This window comes from Chaetodon auriga, chromosome 17, assembly GCF_051107435.1.
Source record: "Chaetodon auriga isolate fChaAug3 chromosome 17, fChaAug3.hap1, whole genome shotgun sequence".
In the NCBI taxonomy this organism is placed as follows: Eukaryota; Metazoa; Chordata; class Actinopteri; order Chaetodontiformes; family Chaetodontidae; genus Chaetodon; species Chaetodon auriga.
Genome location: NC_135090.1, coordinates 18,167,261 through 18,179,563, shown reverse-complemented (window position 1 = coordinate 18,179,563; position 12,303 = coordinate 18,167,261). Strand labels below are relative to the sequence as shown.

General features: G+C 42.7%; 1 protein-coding gene across 1 annotated transcript in view; it reads left to right on the top strand.

The window, feature by feature from the left end:
* Positions 1 to 12,070, top strand: part of sdc2 (syndecan 2) — a 43,035-nt gene extending 30,965 nt beyond the window's left edge. The window contains exons 2-5 of the mRNA XM_076754963.1: positions 3,625 to 3,739; positions 4,448 to 4,620; positions 6,642 to 6,771; positions 9,626 to 12,070. Of these exons, the coding sequence (XP_076611078.1) occupies positions 3,625 to 3,739; positions 4,448 to 4,620; positions 6,642 to 6,771; positions 9,626 to 9,789 (582 nt within the window). The 3' untranslated portion in view covers positions 9,790 to 12,070. The remainder of the gene's footprint in view (positions 1 to 3,624; positions 3,740 to 4,447; positions 4,621 to 6,641; positions 6,772 to 9,625) is intronic.
* The last annotated feature ends 233 nt before the right edge of the window (positions 12,071 to 12,303 follow it).

The following is a 12,303-nucleotide window of genomic DNA, read 5'->3' as shown; positions in this document are numbered from 1 at the left end:
TTACAGAGGAGTCAGTGTCCCCGCAGGTCAGAAATGAACAGGTCCTACTTGTGTGCTCGTCTGAAAGGAAGTGAAACGCTCTGTTGGATTTGGCCTTGTTGTCACTTTCAAAGGAAAAGTTGTTCTTGCAAAGAGTTAAATGTGTCTGTGGTAAATAGAAGGAGCCGGTTAGCTTAACAGCTTAGCACCAACACTGAGAACAGGTGGAAGCAGCTAGCCTGACTCTTTAAAGGGGTAACGACACTTCCTGCACCTGTAAAACTCACTAATTAAAACAGCAAACCTGTTGTTTTTACGCACACAGATACGGTTATTTAATGAGCTCCTGAGGTGCTGGTATGTGGATTTTGTTACGTTTACAAAAGAGCCAGGCTAGCTGTTTCCAGCCGTTGTGCTAAGCTAAGCTAACCAGCTGCTACATGTAGCTGTTTTTCCTGCTTAATACCAGTTTTCCATCTCACTGCCCAGTAAATAAAAGGGGTTTTCTTGCAGAAAGTTGTGCTCTTGCTTTTAAAATGTTTACTTTTTGGCAAAATAAAAAACAAAGATACTTTATAGAGCTAATTAATAAGAAACTGCTTTGATTGAAAATGACAACAGTTCACTGGTTACAGCTTCTATAAGGTGAACACTTGGTTTTTCTTAGTCGTCTGATGATTGTAAACTGAGTATCTTGGGTTTTTTAACTTTAGCTACGGCGTTTTAAGATTAGCATTGCATTTTTCACTATTTGCTAACACTCTATACATCAAATAATGAATTGATTTAATGAAGATATAATCATCACATGATGTTGCAGCCATTATATTCTATCTTAAGTTCTTCTTGGTTGTTCGTCATTCTGCATATTATTCATCCATTTACTCAATGAATAAGTCAGATGAAGGAGTTTGTTACAGTAATGCTGTGTCTAAGAAATCCATGTTAAAGAGGCCTGAAGGGAGTTAAAGCTTCACTCTTTGTACATTCCCTCAGACGTTTCCATGCATGTCCGTGGGGTGTCATGTTCTGTGCTCAATTGCTCACTCATGTCTGTGTATGTATAATCAATGAATCAATGAAAGCTTGCATACATTTGTAAAACATGTCTACTCATGCATGCGTGTGTGTGTGGCCTCTATCTCATTAGTGCCCTTTGTCACCAGTTGATCTGTGGCCTTCCTCCTTTTGGTTCATTGTGCTCACGTCGCCAACGCATAAAGACCTGTGGACCGCATGGGCCGATGAATTGGTTTGCAGGCTGTTGCGCCAGAGGGGTGGGGTGCGGTTTGGGGGGGGGGGGTTGTGTGTTTGGAGGAGAAGAAGGCAAGAAAGGTTAAGATAAAGTTGCTTTGAACAAATTCTCTCTTTGATCAGGAGGCTCAGCGGTGAAAGGCCTTTTCTTCGAAAAGTCAGAGCCAGTTGAGAGAGGAGAGATGGAGATACGTATTGTTCTGATCCATCTGCCTCTTCTTTTTTCCTCTTTCTCGCTGTTGTAAGCTTTGTGTATTCCCGGCTTCTTTGTTATGGAGAGTGCCAGGCCTCTCTTTCCAGACTCCACACAAACACACATATGCATATACAATGACTTGAAAGCACTGCTGAACACACTCACATCAGAATACTGGGTGTAATTGGAAACGCTGAGATGCAGCAAGGATGTAGCTGGGAAAAAAAAGGCATTTTCTCTGATCTCTTTTCTGGCTTTTGGCACTAAAATGAGTTGTTGGGTCACCAATTAATTGATCAGATAGTTCATTGAAGTCATTCATCAAGCAAAACCAAGTGTTTTTTATGTGTTTATCTCTATAAATTGAATATATTTGGCTGCTGGTCTGACTAAACAAGCAGCCTGAAGATGCTTTGTTGCTCTCGTGGAACTTTTTCTTAGGTTTTCTAACTTTTTCTTTAACTTCAGCCTTAACTTCATTGGGTAAATTGCAGCCAGGGGAAGCACCATATATACCCTTCAACATAAAACATGATAAAATATAGAAAGCACTGACTGTTCAATAATGAAAACAGTTGCAGTTGCTACAAACCCTGTCCAAACAAAGACTGCTAAAAACAGGCGTTAATGAGGAGCAGAGATCATTTCTCTCCCCTGGTTTTCTCACAGCATGCCTATTCTTCGCCGTTAACAAAAACACTTATTTCCTGCTAAGCCAATTGATTATTTACTCCAACCCCACTTCATTCACCCTCGGGTTTATCAGTGCAACATCCTCGGAGCAGACCTGGAACTGTAACAACCAGCTTAATGGGTGCAAGAGACACAAACACACGGGGATGATATATTGTGGGGTCGCTCTTTTGTACTCGTTGTTTCTAAAGCAGGACTATCAGTATAGAAGCTGACCACAGATTGGTGAATAGGGGGCTGAATGGATGTTACCATGGATTCGTTTATAGCTATTCCAGTCACACACTCAACACAACACATGAATAGTTATGTGTACCGTGCACACACTTGCACAGCAGCTGCAATACTGAAGTACCCAGCATGTGCACATCTGCCTCTGCAAGCCGCTTCGAGTGAAAACTCCATTTTCTCATCTTATTTCTCGTTAAAATACCGACTCGCAGAGCATGCGAGGAGGCGCTTTCTAAACAAACAGGCTCTGTTAAACTGTGCTCTTTTCAGCCAATCACTCCATTAAGCCGGAACACAAACATTCCCACCACTCAGGCTTGTTGTTGAGGCAACGATGAGCTGGGAGGGGCTACACGTTCTGATTGGACAGTCACCTGTGCATGTGTGCTTCATTTAAGTCATAAAAGCAGGACTGTAGCAGTGTGGCTTCGGTCTAGACTGAGACACCTCAGTGATTATTGGACATGTTGTTGAAAATGAAATGATGTACTGACAGTCACGATCCCCAGAGGATCGATCATAATGGTGCCAATCGATAGAGCGCCACCATGAGGTTGGCATTATGACCTGCAAAACTAATTCCCATCAGTTTCACTTGTAGTTTGGTTTATTGCTAATTAGCAAAATTATCATGCTAGCAAGCTAAACTAACATGGTAAACATTATGCCTGCTAATGGTAGCATCGTCATTGCACGTTGGCATCCCAAAGTTCTTCCTCTCTTCTTCTGTGGTGGTTGTAAAACATGGGGTGATCTGTTGATACTACTCATCTCTCAGGCACACTCTCAGCTCAACATTTGTGCCAGCACTGCGCACTTATTTATACTTTATAGCAGGTTGAATGTTGTTTTGTAGACTGTCTCGACAGCACTTCTCTGTTTCAGAAAGACAAATTTGCAAAGATTTGTGCTATTTAAAATGCGCCAATGATATGAGCTTTGAATTGCCACCCAAGAGGATTTTATGTTTGCCAATGAGAGAAATAATCACCAAGTGAAGTGTCGGCCTCAAAGAGAAGAGGTTGAGATTAATGATTTAAATGCTGGAATAAATCTTAGCCACTAGACTTCCTGAGTCACATCTAGCTGTCCTCCACATTCAGTAAAACAGTGAATGTGGGCTTTGTGGAAACACCAAATGTGCGGAAACAGTCAAAGGTCTTAAATTGCTGCCGTGGCGCAGAATGAAAACTTTCACATGGATTTGTGGAAACAGAGATGTGTAATAAAACCGACGTTAATCCTCGACCCCTTGCTATCTTGTTTTGCAGATAGCACAAGCAGCCAAGCCTTCCTCTCAGGCTGATGACTTGTACCTGGATGACACAGGCTCGGGAGGCTTCTACCCTGAAGACGATGATGACTTTAACTCAGGGTCTGGCTCAGGTAAGACATATTTCCACACGCACACACTCACAGATTTGGGTAAAGACACACACGCGTGCTTGCATGCTCGTCAGGCTATTACCCAGAGGTCTGATGACTTTCATTTTCAAGTCTGCTGCAGGTAAGTTTTATGAATGCTAAGTTTTTCCAAAGTTGTGCCATCACTTCCTCCCTCTTCTCCCTCTTCTTTCTCCTCTCTTTGTCTATTCTTGCTTCCTTTCTCTTTCTCTCACTTGATTTCAATTGAGATTGCCTTGTCAGCCAGTCTGCCGTGGGCAAGTGTGCAAATTTTTTACATGTCTTTTTTTATTAGCTCCTCTGCTCTACTTGCTTTAAGCACCTTTACAACACTCACTCCTTTGTCAAAAGTAACTCTTCTTTCTGAGAGTTTTATAGCTGCAGTGAGGGAAGGTCACACCAGGTGAAAGGAGACAGGACGGTGATCGATAGCCCTTCCAATACTGTATATATGCCCTATTACTCTGCTCTGCCACTCTGTATTCTATAGGTTCGGACTGTAAATAATACATTACAATTAAATGCATCGAGTGGGAAGTTAACTAAGACAAACTGTATAACACGCATGCCCATATTGTACACATTTGCGCATTGTCCCAAGATGTGCTGTAACAGATTTACCAAGCAAACGTTTTACACTCTGCCCGTTAATGGAGAGACATTATTTACCTGTCACCCTCTTTCTCCCAGGGGGAGGTGAAGAAGTGATGGCGGAAACAGTGACTGTCAGTATGGTTTATATCGAGCCCAATGCAGCAGAACCCACCCAGGACTCCACCAAAGACTTCACCCCAAGAGTGGAGACAGCCACGGTCAGAGAAAAGGCCCGGGACAGCACACCCAGGAAACCACTCAGAACAGAGGTAAGAAGCATCCCTGATACAAGATGCAATGAGCTGATGTCGCTGCTTGAGCTTTAGTAAGAAGTGCTAAAAGGACTACAGTGATACAGATGGGACACCATAGAAGAGCTAGTTTGGACAAAAGTGAGCAGGACAAGAGGTGGCAGACAGTTTTGACTGTGTAAAGTCATAGTTTGACATTTTTGGAAATAGGCTAATTCCCTTTCTTTAGATGAGAAGTTAGATGAGAAGATCAACACTTTGCAGCCTGGTGAATTTGAGGCTGGACCCAGGAGATAGCTTAGCTTAGCTTAGCTAAGCTTAGCATAAAAGCTAAAAACAGTGGAAAACTGCTAGCCTGGCTCTCTCTAAAGGTAACATGAGTGTGCAGACTTGCTGGGCAACCAGCAGAGACTCCAGGAAGTCACGCTTGTTATATATCAAGCTACAAGATGTCCTCTAACTCTTGGCAAGAAAGTGGATAAGTCTATTTGCCAAAATGTTGAACTATTCCCCGAAGCAGACATTCTGTGTTTGACGTCTTGTGTGATAATGCACTGATGTATTTTGGCGCTCTGAGCATCTTAAAAGTCCACAATCACAATTTTAAAGAACATTTAAGGACTAAAAGTATATGAGTCTATTAATCACATCCACGGGTATTTTCTACGTTTCTTCCAGTCTAAAACGCTCGCCATGTGCTTTCTTGTAACCAGGGATATTGTGACACGTGACTTAAAGTCATTGATAATGATGGTGGCTCATTTGTAACTGCTGACTCAACGGAGAGCGACACAGAGCCTCAGTATTTCTTTATCTGACCCAGCATGTCATCAAATCTCCTGTAATACCAGGAGCCGCGAGGTTGTTTTCAGGATAAAGATCAAGTGCTCACGTCAGTTCTCAGTGTTTTTCGCTCCATTGCAAATTATGGAGGATTACATTTCTCTCGGACGTAATCACATATTCTGGAACCATCCTAGATCTCACTTCTGTGTTGCGCTCTTACTGTACTGTACTGGATACTACATCTGTTTGGGATTAGTCGTCAAGGTCTCAACCCCCTAAGCCAAGCCTACCTGGCCCTGTCCCATTTTTTCCCTCTTGCCTCTGTCACTACTCCCTTAGCCAAATGCACTGGCTCAGTTCCATTTTGGTCCTTTGCACCCCTCTCCAGTGTTACTGGAAAAAGCATGGGATACATAGGCCCGGATCCATTCCAGATACTTTGCTTCTTTTCCGAGACTCCCACAAAAACCATGGGGTCACTGGCTCTGTTTTCATTGCTACTTTTCTTTAGTCTTGCACTAATCTTTTTGGGAAATCTGGAATCGTTCCATTTTCTTCTCTGGCCTGCCTCTATAGGGTTCACTGGCCACGTTCCATTTTGGTCCCCGTTCTGGTCCTTTGACTACACCTTTTTGCTAAGTGTTCCTTAAAGGAGCAGTTAAACATTTCTGTAAACAATGCCAGGAGTTAGATCAGGAGATTGATATCCTTCACGTGTCTGCACGATGAATATAAAGCTCGAGCGAGCACCTTGTTAGCTTAGCTTAGCATAAAGACTGGAAACAAGGAAACAGCTAGATGACAAACTCCACTTACTACCACCTCTAAAGCTCACTGATAAACACAGTATGTCTCTGTTGCGTATTTCTTGTTTGTTGTGGGATACTTTCTTGGCCGGGTCCAGTTACTCACTCGAGTCTCCACTGGTTGCTTTATAACCTCAAAGTGATGAGACTCCAGGGAACAACTGCGCTCTGCCAAGAAATAGTCCTGCATGTAACCACACGTAAAACCATAAATTGGCATTTATACACATCAATTTTTGTATAGTCTAACAAATGTGATATCGGGGCGCCCCATGTGTTAAAGGCAGAGTCCTTACCACAGCGGCCCGGGTCCCTTTGCTGCATGTGATCCCTTCTCCTTCCCATCTCTCTTCAGCTGCACTGCAAGACACAATATGAAAGTCAGCTGTCAATAAAGCAATCTCTCTCTCGCCTCTTCCCCCTCCCGTCTTTCTTCTGGTCATACAGGCACCAGTGCCAGTTACAGAGGACACACAGAGGAACCAGATGACTAGTACGACCAGTGCCCCCGGCTCACCCCAGGAGGCCATTGAGGTCCGCACTGAAAACCTCTTCCAGAGGACAGAGGTGTTGGCAGGTACGTGTCATAATAAGCTGCAACAAATCACTTAACTACACAGAGACACACGTATGTGCTATTAATTTGACTCCAGTTTGTGTTTCTGTATTTGGACTTTGGTTGGGTGGTGCAGCGGCTTTTGTTTTCTGCAAAGCTGACTGCAGATATGATGAAGGTTATCTTGTAATAACAATCGCCTTCTTGTTGAGAGTTCAATGACAGGATTGATGTCACCGTGTCTGTATGCTACACATGAAGCTACAGCCAGTTAGCTTAGACTGTAAACAGGGGGAAACAGCTAGCCTTTATGCTAAGCTAAGCTAACCGCCTCTGAGCTTTAGCTTCAAATTCATTGTACTGAGAGTGGTATCAAGTCTTCTTATCAAACTGTCAACAACAGAGGGTGTTTTCCGAAATGTGGAAGCATTCCTTTTATATTCCAGCCCATAATAATACTTTCCCTGTTTGTTGTGTTTACTTAGTTTGCTGTCTAATGTTTCTCAGATTCATATACGTTACAACATGTCGGCATATTTCTGGTAAATAACTAAGTCTTGGAAATCTCTGAAATTTTTTCCCTAATGTCTCCCACCTGATCCACTTCTCAAAATAATTACTTTTAATAAACTCCATCTGCGTCCCTCTGTGGGACCTTGTAGAGTTCACAGCATTGTGGGTGTTTCAAGTGTGTGTGTTGCTCGCTTTGAATACATGAAAGAGGGTGGAAAGGAAATTATCGGACTCTAAATCACTGAGCTCTCTGGTGCGGTCTCTCTTTCCCCGCGTGTCTGAGGCAAACATTGATTGGCACCTCACTTTTACTTTGTTGTGATACCCATCTGGTGTTGGCAATATGCAGAAATAACATCAACGAGGACAAATCAGGACAGCTTCAGTTAGACGAGAAGCTCAGATCTCTCTCCTATTGATAGCCTCATTTCATCTTCTGCAGACAGTTCTTGTATTGTGATAGAGAAAAGAGCGTTGCCTGTAAAAAGCCTTTGGATAAGGCTTTAGAAAATGTAAATATACGTTCTATACCTGGGTCACGTCCGCTCATCTCTCCGCTTCGTTCTCTTTACCCTTCTAGATTATAACCATTACTCTTCATCTCCCGGATGACTTCAATAAAAATAATTGCCCATAATCTAATTTTCATTTATTCACTCTGCACTGCGTCTTGGAGCCCAGCAGCAAGGCGTGTGCCATGATTTTTACCCATGGGGCCATGAGACCAGTCAACATGTGAAAACCTAAAGTGGAGCAGAGGGGAGATTGTAGCACCAGCAGAGACCTTAAACAGATTAGGAAGCTATAAAGAACCTCATACAGGCATAATTGGGAGGGAGAGTGGAATAAGCCCATGTGGTGAGTTGGGAGCATTAGTTCTGAGAGTCAGGGTCAAAGCCGGGGGGGGGGGGGGGGGGGGTTCTGAATACAGCGTGGGTGGATTTTACTCAGATTTCCCTTGATGTTACACCACTGCTGGTTCACAACGCAGGTTTTATTTTAAGGGTAAAAGAGTCAAAAACAACAAATCAAACAATTGATAATAACAGTAATAATACTGCAGTTTATTTCATGGCACTCGAGGTCACTTCACATCTTATGATTCAACTCAGCGTTTTATTTTTTGCTCCTCTGGCGTCCACCAGATGTGTTGCGCTGACCCTCCAGTCTCTGCCTACACACCCTAATTTACCAAACTCAGGCTCATCATCACACGATACTGGGAAATCACTCAAGTTAATTTGGGAACAGATGGTGACTTGAGTCATGAGAAACGACGTGAAATCTCAAAGATTCACACAGAAAATGACAAATGATATTCAACCAGCGCTGCAGTGTGCAAAGTCGCTTGAAGTCAAATGTTTACAGAGTCTGGATTAAAGGGGCGTTCCATTAATCTTCCTCATGAAGATCCTTTTACTCGTCCTGGTAAAAAACTGTATAACTGTCAAATCTGAGAACATACATGTAATTATTATCCATTATTGTGACTTGGATGTGTGTTAGTGCACAAACTGGGATGTCGGATCTCAAAGGTGTGTTTCGCCATGGAGGTGCATCGTGGGAAGTGTGGGATCCAGTGTTTTTTGATTTGAGCCATCATTTTTTAGGTTATTTTGGCCTTTAATTTAAAAAAAAGTAATATTTTTTCAGTGTAACTGACCAAAAATACTGTTTCAGAGAAGACTTCTCACTTCTAACATCACAATGTCAACTCTACCTACAGTCCCAAACTACAGAAATTCTTGGTTTTTTTGGTATCATTCAACCACAAGAACTCATAAATTTAAATGCCAACAGCGACAATGTTTAAGTCTTGCGATGAGATTCATCAGCCAGTTCGGGAACAGAGAAGAGGTTTAGTTCAAGCCATGGCGGACTGGCTGCTGTTCGTTTGCCCCCATTGGATTTATTCGCCCGACTGTTAAGCGATGGAACCAATACCATCAGCTTCTCCCTCTTAAGCCCCAGTTAGCGGTCACTGATTGGAATACAGACCATGTCGAATCAGCCAAACTTGGAGCGGCAGGGCTCAGTGTATCAATCAAGGATCGGAGCCTTAATATCCACTAAATGGAACACTAACTTTTAAACAGGACACGCGTTAAAAGGAGGGAAATGAACCACAGGAAGTGACTGACTTGAGACAAATTGAAGGTTTTCCCATTGATGTGAAGTTAACTGCACTGGTTTCTACATTCATCTGCGATGGTTGCCGCTTGATAGGGCTGCTAAAATTAGCCGTGACTGCGCAAGATGAAAGACACGATTCACGTTTGACTGACAAGCTCTTTGTTTAGGACAAATTCACTGACTTGTCTCTCCGAGCATTGACGGTTACCTTCCCTTTCGCCCCTCTCAGCTGTTATTGCAGGTGGCGTGATCGGCTTCCTGTTCGCCATCTTCCTCATCCTCCTCCTGGTCTACCGCATGAGGAAGAAGGACGAGGGCAGCTATGACCTGGGAGAGAGGAAACCCTCCGGCGCAGCCTATCAGAAGGCCCCAACCAAGGAGTTTTATGCATAAAAGCCGGCCCCTCCCGTCATGAGAACGACAAATCGCGGGTGACTGTGAAAGGCGCAGTCCAATGACAACAGCAAACCTGTTCAAACACAACAAGAAACAAGTTGAGTAAGGAAAAATAGCATAAAGGAAAGCTTTTGCATAGAGTATTGTAATTAAGACCTTTTCTCTCTTCTTTTTTTTTTTTTTTAAATGAAAACCAAGCATTTCTCATTTTATGGCAAATCTCAGTGTATTTAAACATTTTGTGTATTATTTGAAAAGGCTGAAAAAAAACAAAAAAAAACAGGATCTGTAAAGGCGAGGAAACTAATCGCACCTGTCTTCTGTCAGAGGAGCTGTTTTAAGTCGCTGACTACTTTTAACTGTAGCAGTATGTTATTTGTAAAGAAAAAAAAATTTAAAAGTGGAAATAATTGAATATAATTATTCTGTATCAATCCTGCTTTCATTTTTTTTCTTTTTATTTTGTCCTAGCATGTCTGATGTTGATCTCTAAAGGTGTATTACATTAATTTATCTTTTCTCTGATGTTAAAAAAAAAATGCCTTTGTAGTTTTGATGAAGCTCTTTGGTCTTCATATTAACGCTGTTAACGGTCAATGTAAATGTTCTCCCTTCAGGTTACAATGTTTATTATTTGCTCTCACACCAGTTTTTTTTTTAGTCAAACGTGAGCGTTTTCATCATGTCTTGTTTATTTGGTTGTTCTCTTCTCAGTGTAGCCTTTCTCTCTCTCTCTCTCTCTCTCTGTTCGACGGCGTTTTATTTTCATACCAGGTCTTCAAAAGAGTAAAAATAAGTGTGTCAGGGCTTGAGAAAAAAATCACCTCGCTTCTGTTTTATGTCTCGCTGAACTTCTTCTCTATTTAAATGCATTCTCGTTCACATTGCACAATCACTGCTTCTGCTTCCCACTGCTGTGTTGCAGCTTTGCGTGTATGTAGAGTGTTTTGGGAATGAAGTTTCTTCTCCGTGGCTTCTGGTGTTTTTGGCCCGTAGCCACCTCCCTCGATGAGTCCCTTGAGTTTACTGATGGCACCCAAACCCCGCTAGCCTTCCTCCCTCACATCGCCTCCCCCCCTCTCTGTTTACCCTAACCTCCCTCACTCCCACCTTGTTTCAAATCGGACTGGAGCGCGGCCAGTCGAGTTGCCAACCGACCCCCCTCCCCGCTCACTCTCTCTTTCAGCTGTATGGAGCCGCCCGGGTAGCCTGGCGCTATTGTCCGTGTCCCAGTGTTGATGCTTTAGGCCTGAAGATCTGCTCGCTGAAGGCCTGCACACAAACACACCAGGCCGGGGTTGATAAATAGGGCTGCACAGAAAATTTAAGCCTCCAGTGTGATGTCTATTGGGCTATTCATGTTTTTTTTTTTTTTAAAGTGGTCAGCGCAGGTGTTTCAAAAGAGCTTCTGTCGAGAGATGAGGTTGTTTACCAGGTTTAAAACCTACACAAGACGTTTGCTCTGATGCCATTTTGCATCCTCAATCGAGTTAAACCGAAGAAAAGGCCACAAAACAGCTGTTACAAAAGAGGCACCAAGCTGTTTCAAATGAACCCACTGGTTACAGTCACATGACAACAAAAACAGCTCCTGTACCCTCCTTTTTTAAAACATTAACTTGCTCTGAGGAGACGCACGTTTTGTCTGGCAGGCTTGTGAAGTTGCCTTTTTCGGCTGTGCGGTAATGTGAAATAGATACAGTAGATGATGCTGTCACATGGCCTGAACTCCGAACGTCACCCACATGCAGCTCTTCATCCCTCTACCTCTTCATCCCTCGTGTTCCCCTCCCATCCTCCTCTCCCTGGCTCTGCTGTCCGTTCTCATCATAGGACTTAAGGTACTGAACTATACTGAAAAACCCAAAGACTCACAGTATTTCTACTCCCGACATCCTCTCTGATCGACCCCCTCCATCATGGCCACATCATGTTGTTTCCTCTTCCTCTTTTTCTTCACTCTTTTAGTTTCTCCCTCTCTATTAGAGACCTGACCTTTGAGTCCAATTGCTTATTAGTATATGAAAAGATATATAAATATATATAAATGTATATTCACAAATGTTTTAAACCTTCAAAGTGCCTACCATTTGGAAATGTACTTGCTCAAGGTGAGCATGTGGCAGGTGTGTACACAAAGGACGGGTGTAAACGACTTGACTGGCATTCTGTGAGCATGGATGACTGTAATGGTAACTTTTTTTTAGTCTTACAAAAGCTGACAGTATTGTACCTATAAGTTGAAACAACACTACTGAATAAACATTGTGGCCTAATATCCAACTGTGTCTGCCATCTTGTTTTAAAGGCGTTTTTTCCTTCCTGGTCTGTGGACTGAACTTTTTAATCAGATTTTGGTGAATCGACACTGAATCACGCAGAGCTGGAAGCATATAAAGCACCTCTGTTGCTATTCTGCAGTTACCAGTTTGACTTCAGGGATTTGGGTGAAAATTAAATAAATCAGTGTATACAGTTAAGTCATTAATCAAGCGAAAATGCCAAACATTA